Source organism: Monodelphis domestica, chromosome 1, assembly GCF_027887165.1.
Source record: "Monodelphis domestica isolate mMonDom1 chromosome 1, mMonDom1.pri, whole genome shotgun sequence".
Classification (NCBI taxonomy): Eukaryota; Metazoa; Chordata; class Mammalia; order Didelphimorphia; family Didelphidae; genus Monodelphis; species Monodelphis domestica.
The window spans coordinates 698,607,649-698,630,307 of record NC_077227.1 but is presented as its reverse complement, the minus strand read 5'-3'; the positions used below and the strand labels follow the sequence as shown (position 1 = coordinate 698,630,307).

The 22,659-nt window shown below is 41.2% G+C and overlaps 1 protein-coding gene across 1 annotated transcript in view; it reads right to left on the bottom strand.

Annotated features, from left to right (window-relative positions):
• Positions 1–956: 956 nt before the first annotated feature.
• Positions 957–22,659, bottom strand: part of CRISPLD2 (cysteine rich secretory protein LCCL domain containing 2) — a 90,820-nt gene continuing 69,117 nt past the window's right edge. Inside the window, exons 14-15 of the mRNA XM_001375058.5 lie at positions 13,576–13,709; positions 957–3,799 (exon numbers count right to left, since the gene is read on the bottom strand). Of these exons, the coding sequence (XP_001375095.2) occupies positions 3,745–3,799; positions 13,576–13,709 (189 nt within the window). The 3' untranslated portion in view covers positions 957–3,744. The remainder of the gene's footprint in view (positions 3,800–13,575; positions 13,710–22,659) is intronic.

The window sequence follows — 22,659 nt, the reverse complement described above, 5'->3', positions numbered from 1 at the left end:
TACTATTTTGCCTGGTAATTTCATTAGCTTCCATGGATTCAACTATCATATCTATGCAGATGATTCCCAAATAATCTATTTATCCAGCCCAATCCTCTCTCCTGATCTCCAGTCTTACATCTCCAGATATTTATTGGCCTGGGTGTCCAGTAGATATCTTAAACACAATGGAGTTTCTTATCTCTCCTCCCAGTTCCAAACTTCCCTAATTCTGTCTAGGACACCACCATCTTCCCAATCACCCAGACTCATGAGACACCTATAACATGAGACAGTAATAATCTATTAGCGGTGCTCTGACGTACACAGAAGTATAATACAAGATATGGTATGATGAAGGCAAAGGAGAAGTCCAAGGAACCATATGAGGACTGTAGGCAAATGCACTCATGCTAAGCTGGGGGAGTCAGGGAAGGTTTTAAATAAGAGGTTCCTGAATGGAACCTTAAGGGATTTTCACAAATGGAGATGAAAAGAGAAGATATTCTAGGGATGGCCTGCATAAATGACACTGGAGTGGTTTGCCAGTCCCTTTCTCCAGTTCATTTTATAGTTGGGGAAACTGAGGCAAACAGTATGAAGTGACTTGCCCAGGGTCACACAGTCATAAGTGTCTGAGGCCAGATTTGAACTTGGGAAGACAAGTCCAGGTCTATGTACTATGGTGCCACCTAGCTATCCTGTTCAAGTCCTATCTCCTACATGTATTGGCTATGTGTTCCTGGGATAATTCCTTACAGTTTCACTGTCATGGGCCCCAAGCAATACTCTAAGACTCTAAGAAGATACTATTTTACATTAGTAGGTTCAGTTGCTCATTGAGGACTCATATGGTGGAAATTATGGGTCTAATTGTTTTTTTTTTTTTAAGATCATTCAGAAAGATTATTCTATTTGGTCTCAAAGGGGAGAACTAGGACCAATAGATAGAAAAATGAAATAAGTAGGAGGACCCCTTTGGGGTTTAATATTTTTTTTTAATTTCACAAATTTTTCAAACTACTCAAAAATGTTACTTTACAGAAACTTTAGAAAAAAACTAGAATTTTAAAAAACAAAGTATAGCCCCTTGTTCATGCAAAGCACACACACACAAAATTTACAATAAACTTTTATACATAGGAAATAGTAAAAATACATCATTTTTCATAGAAAAAAGCACATACATAAACTGCAGGAAGAGGACGCCTGCAGATAATATTATTAAACACAATATTTAAGATTTAAGAACAAGGTGAAAGTCGACAATCCAAGAAAATGATAAACATTTTATTTGGGAAACAAGAGACATGAAATAATACAACCCTATTTTTGTTTATTATGTTGCTAAACATCGATTTCGCATAATACGCATGGCCCAGTGCAAAACATGGAATTAGAGGTGGTCCTTATCCAATGGGCTTACAGTTTAATGGCAACGTCCCTATCAGTTAAAAAGACCAGGACTTACAAGTGAAAAATATTCCAGTTTCAAAATACACAGGTGATGAATGAAAAGGAAAAAAAATTAAACCAGGAAGTCCTGGTTTTGGTCGAGTTGATTTTACACTGTTAGAAGGATGAAAGGTATGGCTTTTAAAGAGCACCAATACTTTACAGTCAAATGGGGCATACAAGACAGGTAAGTATATAATAAGGTTTTCTGGTACCTGTTGAGTATAACAAGATGCTGGCTGGTGAAATACACCCAGATTCCACTGGATCGTTACCATGTGACCGACCTGTGTATTTGGTAGGACACCAACACAGCCATCAGCATCTCATTAAAAAGTGAACAATTCTGTCCTCTTGACCCCAGGCATCCAGAGGCTGCCAAATATCCTGATACTTGGCATCCTTCATACAAAACGTAAGTGTCTAGCACTGTGCCTTGCATGTATAGTAAGTGCTTAATAAATGTTGAGTGGACAAATGAACAATTGAGCATTGGGATAAAGAAGTTTTCCCTGCAGATGCTTATGAATAACTCCAAGCAGGCACTTAATTAAGCAAAAAGTGTGTTCCAACTAATTTTCAGAATCAGTCTAGCTGCAAGTTTAATTGTTTTCTTGCTGCCTAAAGCTAGTCTACCTATCTTCAAATACTGTAGTAAATTGGCATGCAATAATGTTATTTTGACTTACTTATTGCCAAGGTAGATAGATCTTCTATGCTTAACTTCTCAATAATGTGTAAACCAACTTAGATTTTGAACTTGATGCTAGGTCCCTGTCTAAGAACTCACTCCATGGAAAATAAAATCAAATTTGAAACCAACATTTGTAAAAAAAAAAATAGTCAATCCTATAAAATGAATTTCTAAAATGTATTTCTTTGTTATGGAGTTTGGTTACAGGCTCATGAGGAACTGAGGTTTAAAAAAAAAATGGAGCACGACCCAAACAACACAGGACTCCTCGGAGCCTTGGAACATTTGGAAACTACAATTCCACAATAACAGGAAGAGAAATGATACTCATGTGTTACATTCTACAGTTGTCATTAAACCTAGAGGCAGCTTCATAACCACAAAGCTGTCCCTCTCCAAATCTTACTAACCACAGAGAATGTGCACTGAGGAACAGTGCTGGGCTTGAAGGAAGCCAATCTCAGTAATATTTAAGAAGAAAAAAAAAGGTCATCTTTTTAGAGAGTAATTTATCAAAGGGGAATTTCTGCCCAAATAATGCTGTTACATGTATGTTTGGGTGTATATAGAATATATGTATGCATTTATTATGTACACAAATACATATACAAACATTCTCATATACTCACAACCCTCGGCATGCTCTTAAACTTCCCTATGGTACCAAAGATTGAATAAAAATTGACTTTAAAGCAAGGACATACAAACAATAAAAACCTAGAGTCTGGCATGTCATATGGGCTCTAGCCCATGAGTCCCCAAACTACACCCGAAATTGGACTAAAGAATAAGTGCTATGTAGGAAGGAAATGAATGACAAGAATATTAATCTTATGAGTCGCTGTTTAGATAAAACCAGCACTGCTGTGAATATTAAAATTCACTTGGTTATTGAAAACCAACAACCAGTTGGGGCCCATTAACTTGGAGATGTGCCAGGACAGGAGATTCGTTCCCCCATTTTCTATTCCCTCCCCTCCCCAAGTCTTCTCATTTCCTATAAATTGTCTGACCAGCAAACATTAAACCCCTGTTTCTTTATTATTGTGGATGGTTTTTATTTATTTTACATCTTCTACCATCCATCCCCCTTGATTAAACCCTATGTGCCCATCACCTAATACCTTTTCCCCAGGCACTTTTCAGCCAGATATCTTCTCTGAAGAGTTTGAAGCCCTCTCCCTCTCTATACACAGACGCACAGACACAGACACAGACACACACACACACACACACACACACACACACACACACACACACACACACACACACCAGAATGGCTTTTTAAAAATCTCTCAGCCATTTGTTCCCTGGGTGTAATAGCCCCAGGGCTTTGGGCAGTGAGTTTCAGCACACCTGGCTCAGGTCAAAGATATCTAGTTTCTGAAAGCCTCACCAGAGAATGCTACTTCCCAATGGAGATGAGGTGGTGCTCTCTCCCAAGACGATGAATGGAAAAGGAAGGGTTCATTCAGCCTGGATGTCACATCGAAGGCCATTAAAAGTAAATTTTCCAATGCTCACAATATATTTTTTTAAATCATAAAAAACAAACAAAAATAAAATAACCCTAGAACTCTTGTGAAGAAGATCCCTTCTTCTCTGGCTCTGGAAGTTTACTGCTTCACTGCGAAGATCCGGAAAGCCTTCCCATCTCGAGGGGTCCTCAAACTGCAAAAAAAAAAAAAAATAGAAAGATTGTATTATTAATCTTGAATCCCAGTCACTTATACAGAGCTGATTTTCAGTGCATTATGTTAGGAGATACAGAAGGAAAAAGATGGCATGGACACAAACCTACAGGGAGCTTAATTCAATAATTACAAAACAAAATAAAAATATATGACCAGAAGAGAGGCATAGGGAGAATATTAGTATTTAATTAGATTGTTAATTCCTCCATTAGATTGTAAGCTTCTTGAGAGCAGGGACTATCTTTTCCCTTTCTCTATATGGGTGGACAGATAGGTGTTGCAGTGGATAAAGCACAAGGCCTGAAGAAGAAGCCCTGGTATGCCATCAACCAACTGTGCAGTTTGGATAAATCACTTTTCCTTTCTAGGTTCAGTTACCCAGATTTAAAGAAGGAGAAGGAGACGGAGAGATGAAACTTCATGAGTTTAAATCCAGCCTCAGACATTTACTATGTAAGGTACAACCTTAGGCAAATCATTTTATCCTGCTTGCCTCAGTTTTCTCATCTGTCAAATGAGCCAGAGAAGGAAATGACAAACCACTCCAGCATCTCTTCTAAGAAAACCCCAAATGGGGTTACTAAGAATGAAATATAACTGAAACAACTGATGACAACAAAGATTTTTGTATCCCAGTGCTTAACATAGTTCTTAGCATATAGTAGATGTTTAATAAAAGTTGGCTGACTGAGTGATTAACAGGTAGACTCTAGTGTTGATGAGCAGTTTGGAATCATTGAGGGCACTGCACAATTTCCCAAATGCAATGTAGATTGCCTCCTTTCTACTATTTAATTCTGAAAAGCCTATTGAGTTTGTGTATGAGGGTGTGTATGTGTGTGCATGTTCATATCATGAACTGATCATGATCATGAATATTATCCATAAGCAGATCCTGTACAATATATGTGAGCTTACAAATATACAAAAACATACACACATAAACGCAACAGATTTCCATAAAACTACATGTTATAGTCTAGATATAAGGCATTTTTCATACCTTTGGCTCCCCTGATATAGATTGATAAGCCTATAAAATGAGAGACTTTTACTATATGACTTATAGGGTCCCTTATATCCTTTGAATGGGTACATATATCATTGAGAAGTACAAAGCCCTGATCAACCAGCTGTGCAATTTTGGATAATCACTTTTCCTTCCTAGGTTCTCAGTTACTCAGAATTAAAGAAGAAGGAGAAGGGGAAAGGGAAGAGGGAAAAGGAGAAGAAGAAGGGGAAGGGGAAGAAGGAGGTGAAGGAGAAGGAGGAGGAGGAGAAGGAGGAGGAGGAGGAGGAGAAGGAGAAGGAGAAGGAGAAGGAGAAGAAGAAGAAGGAGAAGGAGAAGGAGAAGAAGGAGAAGGAGAAGGAGAAGGAGAAGGAGAAGGAGAAGAAGAAGAAGAAGAAGAAGAAGAAGAAGAAGAAGAAGAAGAAGAAGAAGAAGAAGAAGAAGAAGAAGAAGAAGAAGAAGAAGGAGAAGGAGAAGGAGAAGGAGAAGGAGAAGGAGAAGGAGAAGGAGAAGGAGAAGGAGAAGGAGAAGGAGAAGGAGAAGGAGAAGGAGAAGGAGAAGGAGAAGGAGAAGGAGAAGGAGAAGGAGAAGGAGAAGGAGAAGAAGAAGAAGAAGAAGAAGAAGAAGAAGAAGAAGAAGAAGAAGAAGAAGAAGAAGAAGAAGAAGAAGAAGAAGAAGAAGAAGAAAATTAATTTCCAACTGGGAACATAGGGATTGGAAATAAGTCATAGAAGAGGTAGTATCTATGGAATTTAAAATAGCCCTTGAAACTGGGCAAGTTTTCTATAGTCAGAGATAGGATCAGGGAAAAAATATTTCAGAAATAGCAAATTATGTAAGAAAAGAAGTGGGACCTCACAAGTGGGGATCTATGAAGACTGTTGAACCACTCACTCTGGCAGGAATTAGTGCATCTAGAGAAGAGGGGTACAAGGTCAAGAAGATGGGTGCCCTCCTGAGTGCTTTTGGTGCCAGGCTGGAACTTTATTCAGTAAACAAAGGGAAGTCCTTGAAGACTAGTTTTGAGCCATAGATTGGTGTGAGCAGATCTTTGTATAAAAAAACCATAACAGCACACCTTGACTATATTTTATGATCACTAAAGGATTCATCTGGAAGAAGTGTGCAATATAGATTAGAATAGAAGAAGCTTGAGCCAGAAAAAGCTTGTGGGAGGAAACTCTGATAGGGTGCTAGCAATGAGTCTGCTAATCTATAACCAAAGCTTATATTATAATTATATTATATAGTATATATAATAATTATAGTATAGTATAATATAATTTTATAGTATAGTTTATTTTAATATAGTATAGTGTCATGTATTATAATATAGCATAGAATAGTATATATAATATATTATTTAATGTTATATATGTGTATATATTATATATATTATAAGAAGCATAAATTCTTCAGTCAGAAGGGATCTTAGAGGTTCATTTTTAGTTCTCCTTTCTATCCTCTGCTGTTGTCATTCAATTATTTCAGTCACATATGACTCTTCATGACCCCATTTGGGGTTTTCTTGACAAAGATCATGGAATGGTTTGCCATGTCCTTCTCCAGTTCATTTTATAGATGAGGAAACTGAGGCAAACAGGGTTAAGCAACTTGTCCAGAGCCAATCACACGTCTGAGGTTGGGTTTGACCTTAGGTCTTCCTGACTCCAAACTCAATGTCCTATCCATTGAGTCACCTAGCTGCCCCCTTTCTTCCTTCTACCAATGAACAAGCTGAAAGTCAGAAAGGCAGAATGGCTTCAGTAAGTTGATGAGTTGGAATTTGAACTCACATCTCCCACTCCCCAATCCTGTGTTTTCATCACCATACCATGGCATGAAACTGTCACTCTGAAACAGGGAGCTATAGTAATCTCTAGGAAGAGCAGCTATTAGCAAATCCATTTGCTTGAGAGTTTCTGCAGAGGTTAGCCATGTCATTAATGTGAATTTTCTTTCTACTACGTAAGTCCTACCAACTGCTCTTTTCTGTGGGATGTTTTGTTTGCAGCTGCTGGGGAAAAAAAAGAAAAGAAAGAAAAAGAGGCACATGCCTAGAGGAGCAGCTGGCAGATTTAATGTGCTTTGTGAAGGCTGCAGGGTTTGAATCTAGGTCAGGCTTATTAAGCTATTTTCTTTTAACTTCATACTTTGATAGGACTCTATGCTGAAAACAAGTTTGGGGGCCAGAAGTCGGCTGGACGTTTTGTGACCCCTCAAATTCTGTCTCCCTCAGGCTGTATAGCCTTTGCCAACTTCTTCCTTAACCTGGGACTCGTCACTGTCAAATCGGGTGGTGCCAGGCAGCACGGCTGACAAACAGACTTGCAAAGACTAGCACAGGCTGCTTTCATGATGGGTCTTTGGGTTGTTGGTGCAGGAGGTGAGCAAAGGAAGTGAAATTGATTTTCAATTGGGTTCTGAAGGTACAGAAGCAGCGTGGCAGAATCATGGGAGAGTCTTGGTCGAGGAAACAAAAGATCTGGGTTCTAGTCCAGAGCTGGGAAAAGTCCTACATTTGAGGGCACAGAGTCTCAGAGGAGGAAGAAATCTCAGAGACCATCAGAATACAAGTCCCCTTACAGCATACCTAGGACAGCTAGGTGGTACAATGGACAGAGCACTGGGCTTTGAGTCAGGAAGACCTATTTTCATGAGTTCAAATCTGGCCTGAGACACTTGCGAGTTGTATGACCCTGGCTAAATCACTTCACCCTGTTTGCCTCAGTTTCCTCATCTGACAAATGAGCTGGAGAAGGAAATGGCAAATCAATTCCAGTGTCTTTACCAAGAAAACCCCAAAGGGGTTTACAAAGAGTTGGACACAACTGACAATGACTGAACAATAGTATAAAATACCCAACAGGCTGTTATCTAGCCTTTTGTTGAAGACCTGGTGAGGAACAAGAGGAAATCAGAGGACCTGAGTTTGAATCTGAGTTCTGTTACTTTGAATGGGGTGCTTCATTTTTATAAGTTTCATTTTGCCAACCTATAAAATGAAAGGGTTTAACCAAGTGGTCTCTGTGGTCTCTTCTATCTATAAATTCTATTGTGCTCTAAGCCATCTCCCAACCTGCAGCCTCAGTTTCCTCATTAATAAAATGAAAGAGTTGGTATAGATCAGGCATTTTTAATATTTTTTTGTGTCCTGAATGCCTTTGACTGACTAGTAAAACTTATGAATCCTCTTTTCAGAATCATTTTATTTTAATTGCATAAAATAAAATATATAGGATTGCAAAGGAAATTATTGAAATACAAATATCAAAATTCTTTTGTAAAAAATATACATTCTGGGACAACTGAGTGGGTCAGTAGATTGAGAAACAAGTCTAGAAATGGGAGGTCCTGGGTTCAGATCTGAATTCAGACACTTCCTAGCTGTGTGACCCTGGGCAAGTCCCTTAACCCCTATTGCCTAGTACTTCAGTCTTCTGCCTTTGAATTGCTGCACAGTATTCATTCTAAGATAGAAGGTAAAGGTTTAAAATAAAAAAAGATTCTCTAGTCTAGGGACCTTTCTAATTCTAACTCCTACAATAGATGGTACAAATCCCTTTCCCTCTCACTAATATTCTATAATAAGAAAACTTGCTTTTGTAGCTTCTTTTCCTCCTTCTCCATCGCTCTTCTCCTCCCCCCACCTCAACCTTCAGGCCAGCTTTGTGTTTTTGGCTACCCTAGAAGTGAACTTTTTAACACATCAGCCTGAAGTACACAGTGTGATTGAAACCTAAGGAGAAGCCAAGATCTGAGACGGAGCTTTCTGATACACACTTAATCTGTGGCTAGCCCACTGCCAGGAAAGGAGGGGATTCGGACTGCAGCGCCTCCCCTCCAAGCTCCTCTGGAACAACAGTATTCACCACTCTGCTGACTTCCTCTGGATTCTCCTTCCTCCTTACCCTCCTGACCCCAACTTCAGGGGAAAAAAGTCCCTCAGAGTCTCCGGGGAAATGCCCAGAGGTCTGGGCTCCATCCTTCTCCCAGAGACGCCCGAAGTTCCCAATTTAACAAATATCAAAACATTGGAAGGATTCGCTGTAAATGCCAAAGTCACTGGGGTTCCCCATGATCTTCCCTGATTTGACATCAGATGGGCACAAAACACAGATCCGATTGTGTCATCCGTTACTCAGAATTCTGCCATGTTTTCCCTCTTCCCTGTTCACAGAGGATAAATGACAAAGTTCTCAGCTTGGAATTTAAGGTCTTGCAATCTGGTTCTCCTCTACTTTTCCAGCCTTATTCTTTTTTCATTTTACTCCATTCTCCCCATTCTACTCAAAATGTCCTGCCAGCTGTACCCCCCATCTCCAGATGCCATCTGTTTACACAAGGGGGGGCACGTGTCCGCAATACACCCCCCTTCTCGATTGATTCTACCTCCTCAATCTCATGACAATAGCTAGCAGATTGTCTCATTTTCTACTCTCTCCTCTTGAAATGTCTGTCAAATGATATTTGAGGGGGGGCCATTGAGAGGAACCAGAAAGGGTTCCTCCACTGAACATAGTGATCAGCCATATTGGGTTCTGTGACTGACTGGGGTTGACGTAGCTCTTCTCAGCAATACGATAATCTTAGGTAATTCCAAAGGACTCGATGGAAAATGCTCTCCACTGCCAGAGAAAGGCCCGATGGAGTCTAAATGCAGACTGAAACATACTGTTTTTGAACTTCATTGGGGGGGGGGGTTGGTCTGTGTTCTCTTTCACAACATGACTAATATGGAAATGTGTTTTGCATGACTGCACATGTATAGCCTATATCAAATTGCCTAGCTTCTCTATGAGGGGAGGAAAGGGAGGGAGAGAATTTGGAGCTCAATTTTTTTAAATGAATGTTAAAAATTGTTTTTACATGTGGTTTGGGTTTTGTTTTTGTTTTTTGGTTGGGGAGGAGGGATGGTACAGTCTTGTGATTTCGCTTGGCATGGGGAATCCTGGGTATGAGGGCTCCCTTCACTAACTCACATTGGTAACTTGACCATAACTTAGTCCCACATGTAATTGGGGAGGGGTGGGACTAGTTGGGTTGGGTTGGGTTTTTTTAAGGAGATTTCTCAGGGGAGGTAGCATTTGGACTGAGCCTTGAAGGAAAGTAAGGAATTCTAAGAAGCAAGTTCATTCATTCTAGACCTGAGGGAAAGCCCATGTTCAAAGATGGCAGCCAGTCTAGCTGAACTGCAGAATGCATGGGAAGGTAATATGAAATAAAGCTCCAAAGGCAAGCTAAGACCAGATTGTAGAGTCTTTAAATGCCAGTCTGGAGACTTGGTGGTTTATCTGAAAGGCAAAAGGGAGCCACTGAAAATGTGATAATTACAAGGGACAGCTAGATGGCTCAGTGGATAGAGAGCCAGGCCCGGAGAAAAGAGGTCCTGGGTTCAAATTTGACCTGACACTTTCTAGCTATGTGATTCTGGATAAGTCAGCTAGTCTCAATTATCTAACTCTTACTACTCTTCTGCCTTGGAACCAATACCTAATATTGATTCTAAGATGGGATGTGAAAGTTCAAAAAAAAGATAATTACAAAGACTTAGAGCCAAAAGGGATCTGATGCAAAGGATAAAGAAACTGAGGAACAGAATCATGATGGTCACCCAAGTACTAAGCAGTAAGGATGTGACACAGTCAAAGCTATACCTTAGAAAGATTGTTTTGGCAGTTCTAAAGAGGATATGTTGAAAAGGGGGAGTTCAACTGACTCATTGTACAGACAGGCTAACTGAGGCCTGGAAAGGTCAAATGATTTATCCAAGTTCCAACAGCTATCCTATGGCCTACTAGAGATTTGAACCAGGGTTCCTGATTCCCAATACAATGTTCTTTCCTCTATGTTCTGTTACTATAAGCAGCAAAAATTGGAGGGAAAATGCCTAAAGGGCACCCACCAGGGTGAAGGGAATCATTTTTCTTGGCAACTTGATGGAATTGTTGAGTTTTAGGAAAATTATAACACTATATTGCACCAAGATTTTTTCTCACAACAACTCTGAGCATTAGCTAACTGAGTAATACTATCACCATACAGCAAAAGAGGTAGCTATAGCCAAGAGAAATGGTAGTGGAGAGAGAGAGAGAGAGAGAGAGAGAGAGAGAGAGAGAGAGAGAGAGAGAGAGAGAGAGAGAGAGAGAGAGAGAGAGAGGGAGGGAGGGAGAAAAAGAGGGAGAGAGAGAGAGGGAGGAAGGGTAAAAAGGAGGAAGAGAGATAAAGAGGGAAGGAGATAAAGAAGGAGAGAGGGGGGAGAGAGAAGGAAGAAGGAGGGAAAAAGGAGGGAGAGAGGGAAGAGAGATAAAAAGGGAGGGAGGGAGAGAGAGATATAAAGAGAGACAGACAGGAGAGAGAGAGAGAGAGAGAGAGAGAGAGAGAGAGAGAGAGAGAGAGAGAGAGAGAGAGAGAGAATAACATTTCTTGTTCAACATCAGACAGTTACCAGGTGGTAGGGCTGGCAGGCTAACAGAATCCTCCAAATTGGAGGTAGTCCTCCAAATCCAAGTCCAATGCCTTTTCTATATTGCCACTTGTGCTAACATTGAAGGAATGTAATTTAATGGAGGAGAGATATCTTGCCACATCTAAGACCCAAAGGAGGGAAGCAAAAACACCTTGGGACTCAAATGCACCTGTGATCTCATCAGTGCAAACATTCCTTTCAACAATGTGGATCACAGCCTATCCTCCCTTCTCATGTCCTGCATGACTCTGCTCCATGGTCTCCCAACAAGGGATCCATTTCAATGAGGTGGTTTGGAGTCAGCAGGACTAGCATTCCCATCCAGACTCAGAGATTTCCTAGCTGGGTGATCCTGTACAAGTCTTAGCCTCATTCAATCTTGATTTCTTTATCTGTAAATTGTTGTTGTTCAGTCATGTCTGACTCTTCACTACTGCGTTTGTGGTTTTCTTGGAAGGATATTGGAGTGATCTGCCATTTCCCTCTCCAATTCCTTTTATAGATGAAGAAACTGAGGCAAACAAGGTAAGGTGTCTGATGTAGGGTTGCACAGCTAGTGAGTATCTGAAGCCAAATTTGAACTCAGGAAGAGGAGTCTTCTGGATTCTCTGCCTGGTTCTCTATCTCCCTGTTATCTACCTGGCCCTAGCCATCCCTGTAAAATATGGATGATAATAGCAACTACTTCACCAGGGTATTTTTTGATGATTAAATGACATAAAGTGCTTTGTAAAACATAGTAAAGTGTTTTCTAGACCTCACTGCTACTTGATAATAATAATAATAATAATAATAATAATAATAATAATAACTTTCCCTAGGAAGCTGTAACCATTTCAAGGTGGAGGTCAGGGAACGTCACCCTTTCATCTCCCTCAAAGCTTCCTAGCACCAAGCTGGTGGTTGGTTAAAGGAGATGTTTACATGCTAGTCCCTCCTGGGGTACTCTGCTAGGAGTCTTCTCCTAACAAATCACTGTTCTCTAACTATTGGGCAGCATACAGAATATTCACACAAGTTGAGGCAGGCAAAGAGAACAAAGCAGCCCACAAAACCTCCAAAACATTGTTTTCTCTTAAAGGGAAAAAAAAGTTCTCCAAGAATTGGTAGCTTGGGATTTCTTTCTCCACTAGACAGGAAATTCCACTTAATCAGCTGCTTCATTTCCCTCGTGTTAAGTCAATGGAATTTCCCTTCATTAAGCTTTTCCAAATGAAGGTTATGATGTTAAAAAAAAGAGGCATTAGTTGGTGATGATAATAATAATAATAGCCTTCAATTATATGACACATGTACTTGGCCAACTACGTGGCCTAGTGGGTAGGGAACCTATAAAAAAATCAAACTATTGTCGCCTCCAGTTTACAGATGGAGAAATTGAAGCTAAGGGAGATGAATTGATTTATTCTACTTCCATGACCAGCAAAGAGGAGTAGAAGTAGTAATGAACATTGATATAGGGCCTACTATGTGCCAGGCAATAACCATAGGAGGTGGGTGCTATTGTTATACTCATTTTACAGTTGGAGAAACTGAGACTAACAGAAGTTCCACACAGCTAAGAAGTGTCTTAAGTCTGGATTTGAACTCAGCTTTTCCTGATTCCAGGCGTAGTGCTCTATCCATGTGCAACCAACTCCCCCAAGCTGAGCAGAATAAGAGAAAGACTCGGGACTAGAAACCCAATATATGATTCCCAGTTCATTTTTCTTTCTCCTATACCATTCAACAAAGGAGTAAATGGTAGTAAAAACTCTTATTACCATCTAGTTCAATGTTAAGAATTCAAACAATAGCAATAAGAGTCAGGATTCTTTCTTGCTATCTCAACTCTGCTACTTACTACCTATGGGATCTTGGTGAAGTCATTTGAATTCTGTGGGTCTGTGGGTCCTCCTTATCTGAAAAACAACTAGATGACCCCTAACATCCCCACCAGGTCTAAATCCTGGGCTCGTTTAAAAAAAAATAGAGTTTAAAAACATGGAAGAGAACCTAAAAGAAATAGGTCGACAATACCTAGTTTGTTTTAACCTATATCAGGCAGGCTTTAAGTAAAGATTCAACCATTGATGGCATAAAATACTTTGCAGGAACAGAGAGAGTCCAGGAATGGGTCTTGTGTTAGGCAAGCATCTGACCCAATATGAAACAGAGGACAAGGGCAGACGAAAAGTCTGTTCAGTGTCTTAGACTGAGGTCCCATTCCCAGGCTGGTCCAAAAAGATGGCGCCCCACTAAGGTTCCAAGAAAACAAAGAATGCTCGTGTCCTACCTTTCAGACTGAATCCCATTCCTGAGCGAACCAACATAAATCTTCTTCTTATCTACAGGCATCACATCCACATAACCTCCAGTTTCATCTTTGATGGCTCCAGCATGCACTGCTGTCCTGCAGATACTCGAAGTCTGGAATAACACATGGGATTATTTCAGGGATGGGGAGTTTCTCCAAAAAATGGTAAACCCAACATTTCAAGTTCAAATATCAAGGACACTTGAAGGAATCGGAGCCCAATGAATCCTTGTTAATTCAGTGGCTGTTGCAAGAGCACTACTTCTATATTAGGCATTTCAACAGCAGCATATTGGGATGGAACATACCTTGGATAATAATATACATCAAGAAACCTGGGCTCTATTAACAGCACTGCTACTGGGTGACTCTGGATAGTAGAGAGAGCCCTGGACTGGGGACTGGAAAATCTGGGTTCAAATCCTTGTCCTAGAACTGTGTGTACTTAGACAAGAGATCTTTCTTAAAATTATAAATTTTGAGCTGAACTGACCCCTTTCCTTTTACAGATGAGTAAACTGAGGCCCTAAAATAGGAAGTGGTTTGCCCAAAGCCATAGAGCTAGACAAAGTGACAGAGCCATAATGTGAATGACTCAACCCAATGCTTTTTCCACTATACCACACTATCCTTTTTTTGAAGGCTCAATTTCGTCACTCATAAAAACTGAGATTTGAAGGAAATTGGTCCTCTCCAAGCAAAACATTCTGTAACTTGACTTCTCAAAATCTCAGTATCCTCACTGATTAAGTGGGAAGAATACCATCTTCTAAGACAGAAGGTAAGGGTTTATATTTTTTTAAAAGTTATGGTTTAAAAAATTTTTGAGAGAAAAATGACAATCTGAATGTCAACAAAATCCTTTGTATATAACCCATGGAAGGGGAATGAACCCTGAGAAACATGTAAGTAAGCACAGTCAATAATACACTTCTTCCATTTGAATCCAGTCATCAGTGGAAGGTATTTTTTCCAACTCGACCTATCATAAAGCACCTAATTACCATCAAGCAAAAGAGATTATGGTACAAAGAAAGACATTGGAGCAGGGAGACCTGGATTGGAACCCTAATACTTGCCAGCTGTGGTGGATGGCTGGTTTGAATGATCAATGTAATCCAAAATCTTAAACCAGGTATTTAAGCTGTGTGGTGGCAACTGGTGGCAACTGACAGTTTTCATAGGCTATTTGTGTCCTGGTATACTTTATCTAAGTAACTAATCATCACATGGAAGCCCCATTCCTCTGGCAAAGAATAACCCTGTGCCATGAACAGAAAGGGTCTGAAAACCATTGATACTGTGAAGCTTGAATTTAGCTCTCCCCTTATTGTAACAATGAAGATACTTAGCTCTTCCTTTATTGAGAAGATTGAATTGTAATCCCATGATTGTAACAATGAAGGTACTTAGCTCTTTCTTTATTGGGAAGATTGAATTGTAATCCACAATCTATTTTTAGATTTTAATCCCCAAAAGGTGATAACTCAGTATTTTAAGTAGATCTACCCATTTTAACTACAAAAAGGTGTTAAGTAACTACAAAAGGTGAACTAACCAAAAAAGGTATTAAGTAACCCAAAAGGTATAATATAACCAAAGAAGGTGTGAAGTAAAGAGTGGGCAGTCCTGGAGAAAAGCATCTGCTGTGATTGGTAGACATGAAATTTAGGGGAGGTGACCCAAGAAAAAAAGATTTTTAAAAAGAGGATCAGAGGCCAGAAGAAGATATTCAATTGGATATTCAATTCGAGTTGGATGGAGGATCTCTGACTTGGAGGAGAGACTGGAAAATGGACGCTTGAGGAATGACCGGAAGAAAGACATCCAGACTTTTTTCCATTTAGATGGTCACTGCTTGGTGAGTGAAAGGCTGACTGAGTGACCCTGCCTTTCTCAAAGGTCTAAACCTCCGAGAAAGACCCATCATCTTGCAACTTTTCCCCTGGCTGGGACTTAGAAATTCTAACTGATATCAGAAGAAGCCAGATCGATCTCTCTCCCTCTCTCCCTCTCTCCCTCTCTCTCTTTCTCTCTCTCTCTCTCTCTCTCTCTCTCTCTCTCTCTCTCTCTCTCTCTCTCTCTCTCTCTCTCTCTCTCTCTCTCTCTCTCTCTCTCTCTCTCTCTCTCTCTCTCTCTCTTTCTCCCTCTCTCTCCCTAAATATCTTCCCTCTATTGTAAATAAACTACCATAAATTCCATTCACTTTAGTAATTCATTTTGGAATTTAGAAATGAAATCCCTGATGACCACCTATATAAATATTCAGAGTCCAACCAGAATTAATTTTAACAATACAAATAATCCTGTCTTGACAATTCCATTCTCAACCCAACAGTTTGCTTAAGTAACTGGTGGCTACTCTTAAAATAAAAATTCTTAGTCCAGACAGTCAGTCAATGAGTATTTAAATAGTACCTACTATGTACCAGGCTCTGTACTAAGCACCTTACAAATATTGTCTCATTTGATCTTTACAGAAACTTGGAGGGGTAGGCACCACAATATTTTTTACAGGAGAAAAAACTGAGGCAGAGAGAGGAAGTGATTTGCCCAGGAAAAAGGGGCATCTAAGGGAGTGTTGGGATACTCTTCCATGTGAGCATTAGTTATCTAGATAAAGTACGCCAGGACACAAAAATGCATCGACCTTTGCAAGTTCCAGCAGTTGTTTACGCAGCCTGCCTGTCCTACGCTGATCCTCATAGGCTTTCCTGGTCTCATATATATTTACTACTTGGGCTTGCCTCTCTCTTGGTTTGGCAGCTTTTAGCATCCCTAATTGCCAATTTGATTTTGCTTCTTATAATCAACATCGCAAGAGAACGTTTTGTCTGGAAGGCTGGCTTCACACGGGGCTTTGAAGGCAACGGGAAATCTATAAATCTAAGAAGTTAATGTGTGAAATTAAGCTGGCCTCAAGGGGTTTCTCAAAATATCAATTTAAAGTTATTTTTTCCAGAGCCTGCTCCCTACTCCAATGCTACAATATGCTCCAAAGCCTGGGTCCTCCCTCCTCTCCCCCCCCCCCCCCCCCCCCCCCGGTCTTTCCATTCCTGCTGTCAGTACAGCCCGATGGATAATCACTCCCTCATCCTTCCAAACAAAAAAATCCACTCTAGGAACAGGCTGTTATTGTACTGAGTGCACAATAAAGTGCTTCTTTACAAAGAACTGGCTTCCCACCCACACTTTTGTCATTCTTCTTCAGGACTGAAGATTTCTTTTGAGAGGCTGAGGTTCCACCACCTAGGAGACAGATCCCTTCTTCTCCTGAAGAAGACAGGTACGGGACAGCTAGGTGGTGGAATAAATACAATGTCAGGCCTTGAGTTAGGAGGTTCTGGTTTCAAATCTGACCTCACACAGTAGCTGTGTGACCCTGGACAAGTCACTTAACCCTGTTTGCCTCAGTTTCCTCATCAGTAAAATGAGCTGGAGAAGGCAATGGCAAGCAATTCCAGTATCTTTGCCAAGAAAACCCCAAATGGGGTCATGACGAGTCAGGACATGATTTTAAAATGACTTAACAAAGGTGACATCTTCATTAACAAGCAAAACAATGGATTAAGCTCTAACCCAGAAAGATAGAATCACAAAAATAGAATGCAAACACAACTCAGAGACCATCTATTCTACTATAACTGAACAGGAATGCCTTCTACCACTTCTCTGACAAGTGCTTGTCCAGCCTCCTCTCCTATCCCTTATAGAGAAGCCCGCTCACCACCTAAAGCATCCTACCTGGGCATAGCCCTGATCATAACGAAGCATTTCCTAATGTTGGTCTAAATCTGCATTTCTCCAACTTCCCCTATGGTTCCTAGAGCTGTCCTGGGGACCAAGGAGAGCAGCAGGTCTAAGGTAGCTCCTAAAGGACAACCCTTCTTTCCAACTCTTGCTGGCAACTTTTCTGTCTCTCCATGACCATGAATGGACTCTAAGATCATCTAAAAATGACTTTCCATTATACAAAAACTAGATTAGGCGATTTGGATAACTGAAATCATTAGAAAAGGACCAAACTCGGGGATCAGGAGACCTACGTGATTATCCTTGCCCAGTGACCTCCACTGATTCACTTCCCTCTTGACCTCACTTTCCAAAAAGAGAAGGTAGGGCCAGATGATCCCTGGGGCCCTTTCCCCTTGAATAGTCATCATTTCTGGGATTGCAAAGATATTTCTTCTTACTTATAAGGCTGATCTAACATTTTTGTGTCTCCATAAATCCAGTTGCTTAGTTCCCATTCCCTGGGAGTTACTCCCTTGGAAATCGTCAGTGGGGTGTCATTACAGCCATGATAAAGCTCAAGCTTATTGCAAATTTCCATCTCCTGGAAATTCCTCCAATTGGGAACGAATGACTGAGGTTTGCCAAGAGATGAACAGTTTTTCGTTTCCCGCCCACAGAGGTGTACTCTTGCCCTCCCATCCCCTGCGGGTTCCTGAGCATTAATGAATTGTCAGTTTTCCTTCTTCACAGCCAGCCCCATCATGAGATGATTCACCCATACGCACGTCTCCCTAATTGACGATGGCACCACTCAGAGTGTACACTGATACACTGGGGTTGGGCAGTGTGCTCCCTTCCTCTTTCTCCCTTCCTTCCTTCCACACCCTTCCTCTTGCATGGCTTCTGTAAAAGGTACAGGCTGGGTATCTGACTCAACACCAATGTCTAAATACATAGTTATTCCCCAAATCCTTTTTTACTGTTAAGGGGAGGAAGGGATTTGGGTTTCTAAGTCATCACTCTGAATGCCCTCAGATAAAATGCCTTTGAATGCCATCTTTTCCTTTAAAATATGCAAAGAATGAGACTACCCAATCTCCCTTGCTACACTAGCTTTTCTTAGCTTTCTCCCAAGTCTATAAGTCACACACCTACCGAGATCCATCCTGGAACAAGGTAACCTAATTTGTTCTCTTGCTGTCTTCAGTGGATACATGAACGTTCCCTTGTCAAGACAAAAATATAGAGATCGTCCAAATGATACCAAAACCACCTGAGAGGCAGCTATTGTGGCACAGAGGGAGACGTGGATATGGGTAGTGGAATGGGACTCAGGAGAGCCTGAGTTCAAATCCTAACTCAGATATACCAACTGGGCATCGATGGGAAAGTTACACAATCACTGTCTGCCTTGGTTTCCTCCTGAGGCATAATATGGGCATAAAAATAGCACCTACCGCCCAGGGTATTTTATGGATAAAATGTGCTCTATAAATGCTACCTATTCTTTTTAAACATCTCATTGTTCTGTCTACTTCACTACAAACTATACCATGGCTAGCTTCTTCTACCAACACTTGAAGATGAACAATAGAATCATATTAACACAATCTTCCCTCTCTTACATACATGTGTATATATATACACACATATGAACATACACACATAAACATATATACATGCCGGAGTTATTTCTGTTTACATCACATTCAAAGAATTGAATCTACTATTTTCCTCTATAATAATGTGCATGATATCTATAGTGCTTAATGTTGTACAAAATGGAAACCCAGGATCTATTTGAGGAGGGCAGGTGGCATCCTTATTTCACAGATAACGAGGTGTTCAGAGAAGGATGCCTGGGGGCATGCAGCCAGAAAATCAGAAGCAGGATTCACACTCCCATTTTCTGGACTTCAAGTCCAGGCATCTTTCCATTGGGCCATTGTGATCTTAAAAAGGGTCCATGAGCCCAAGTGTGGCCATGGCTATTTCTATCTGTTTCCTCATTAGATCTGGAACCTTCCCTGGAAAACCAATGGGTTCCATGATGCATTTTAGCATCTAGTTTCCTTCAGCTGATGTATCGCTTGTCTTCCAGGAGACGCATCCTGTCCCCTCAGTGACTAATAATCTTTCTCACCCCAATGACTTTGCATTTTCTTCTCTGTATCCACGTGGTTACCCACTCTTTCCCCATCCCCCAAAATGGGAGCTCCTTGAAGGGAGGAGTGCTTTCATTTTAGTTTTTGTGTCCCCAGTAACTGGCAAGATGCCCACTGTTTAAGCGATGATTCGTGTATGAGTGTGTGCCCTCCTTATGGAAGAAACACTGACATAGAGAGGGCTTTAAGAAGCAGGCCACCTGCATTAACTTACCATTGGAAAATGTTTATGGGTTACTCTAACATTGGGCCCATTTTGAAATAGCCTTGGCCAGACAACAAGCAATTTATTAAGTGTGTGAGCCCCTGGGCTAGGTGCTGGGGACCCGAAGATATGGGAAACCACTGACCCAGTCTTCAAGGAGCTTGTAGTCTAAGGGGGGGGAACAGCATGCAAGTAACTAAGTATATACACAGAAATGTAAGAATGTATGTACATAGTCATGTATCTGTCAAGTATATATACATATACACATATAAATACGTGGAGAGGGAGGGAGGGAAAGAGAAGGGGAGAGAGAAAGAAAGAAGGGGAAAGATGAGAAAGAGAAAGGGAGGGAAGGAGAGAGAGAAAGAGGGAGAGTAGGAGGGAGGGAAAGAGAAGGGGAGAGAGAAAGAAAGAAGGGGAAAGATGAGAGAGAGAAAGGAAGGGAGGGGGGAGAAGGAGAGAGAGAGAAAGGATGAGGGAGAGAGAGAGAAAGAGAGGGAGAGGAAAAGAGAAGGGAAGAGAGAAAGAGAGAGGGGGAAGAGAGAAAAGAGAGAGAGGAAGGGAGGGAAAAAGAGGCAGAGAAAATAAACAGAAGAAAATATAGGATTTAAGTATCAGATTAGAGCCATTCTATCAGAATTAATTGCACATTTGCACTGATAATGAATGAATTTTCTTTTTTTAATTATCTGTTTCTAATTACAACAGCAATAATAGCTAGCATTTATAGTCACTTTACAAATATTATGCCATCTTATCTTCAAAACAGTGGTATTCGATAGGCATTATTATCCCCATTTTACAGGTGAGGAAACTGAGGCAGACATCAGTTAAGTGACTTGCCCAGGTTCAAATAGTTAGTAAGTATCTGCAGTTAGATATGGACTTGGGTTTTCCTGATTCCAGGTTCAGCCTCTATCCATTGTACCTCTTAACTGCTTAAAAACTAGCCTACTTTTTTGATCTACTCATTTTCATCTGACAATGTGCAGCCCATCTCTTCCTTTATCATGTTTCTCTTTAGATTTGCCCAGAGGCCCTTGAGAAATCCAGGAATCCAAAGCGGCAGCCCAGGGGCTTTGCTATCTCATTACTGTGCTCTTGACTGACTGCATCACCCCAGAAGTATGCCAGGGTTCTGGTGCCTGCCTCTCTTTCCCAGCTCTCTGGATCCTTCTTCTGCATACACCTAGGCATCCTCAGCACAGCACTAGGGTGCTTCACCTCCTAAAGTCACCCTCTAGATTTCAGTGAGGGGTCAGAAAAGGCACAGGTCTGGGAGTGCCAAGAAAAGCAGTAACCAGCACTAGCCAGAAACCTAGAAGAAACCCATAGTGCAGAAGCTGGATGGAGACAAAGGAATTGACTGCAAAGGTGATGCTGTATTATGCAAGCAGCTCTTTCTCTTTGAGTCAGCATCCAGATAGAAAACTGATCAGAGGTGTGCTCTCCCCCAGCTAAAGTGATATACTCAGTGGAACCACTCTTCTCACTAGATGCAGTGGAAGAAACACTTAGGAGTCAGAGAACCCAAATTCAGATCCTACTTCCCATCAGAGAGACCTTGGGCAAGTCCCTTTATGCTGTGAGCCTCAGTTTCCTTATCTGTCAAATCTGGGGGCAGGAATCAGGGTTTCTTAAGTTGAGATTCATAAAGTTTTGGTTTCCTTTGTATTTTATTTTATGCATTTAAAAATATTATTCTGGGAAGGGGTCCATCGACTTTGCCAGAGTGCCAAAGACACAAGAAAGTTTGAGTCCCTATGGTCCCTTCCAGCCCTAGAGCTAAGGTCCCTTCTACCTTCGTGTCAGACCAGATTGTAAGTCAAACCCTTCTCCCCTGAAAGGTCTCAAACCATAGACAGGAACGTGCCTCCCCTAATAAACCCAGACAGTATAAATCAAAGGGGAAGGGGTTGTACAACTCCCCCTTCATCGTACCCTTCACCTAACTGAGGGGACGCTTTGTTATGTGGCTCTGCTCCCTTCTTGGAGCCATTGAGAGGAGGTTTAGCCCAGATCCACAAAGCTACCAGAGATTAAACCACCTGCCTGGCTCTTTCCACTTCCCTGCCTGCAAGAAAAAACGTTGGACTCATTCCTCAGTCCACTGAAAGTCTGTTTGCTCTGTCACCGCTCCAGGGACCTGGGGTTTAATCACAAATTCAAAGAGCTTTTCAATTTCTTCCCTCCCTTTCCTGTTTTACTAGGGTCAAAATGATTTTCATTCATCTTCTCCGGAGTTAGAACCTCTCTGACAGCCAGAGGCCAATTTTTTCAGCCTTCTACCTCTCCCATCTTTAAAAAAGCAAGAACTACAAACAGAGTGTACATTAAATTTCTCTTCCATTGAAAGATTCGCCTCCCTAAAGGCATCAGCAGGTATCCATGGGTGCTGCACAGACAGAGCGGCAAGCAGAGCCTGACTGGCGAGGAAGCTTGATATGGTGGGATAGCACTGGATTTAGGGTCTGGAGATGTGGAAAGAGAGCATTGATTCTGCATGCAGAGGCAGGGGTTCAGAGATGAGCTCTGACACTTGTTACCTGTCTGATGTTTGGTAGGTTACTTATCCTTGCTGAGCTTTGATCTCCTCATTGGTCCATTGTGGCCAGATAGCTAGGCCTGGAGTTGGAAGTACCTGGGTTCAAATCTGGCCTCAGACACTTACTAGATGTGGGATCTTGGGCAAGTCACTTAACCCTGTTTGCCTAACTCTTGCCCTTCTGTCCTAGAGTTGTTACTAGCACAGAATATAAGGGTTTTGAGTGGGGATGGGGGGGGGGAGACAGAGACAGATAGAGATACAGGGAAGGAGGAAGGGAAAGAGAGATGGAAAGACAGACAAATATGGGGAAGGAAGGAAACAGAAAGAAGGAAGAGGGAGAGAGAGACAGCGAAAACAACAGAGAAACAGAAAGAAAGAGACAGAAAGAGAAAAAGGAGACAGAGAGA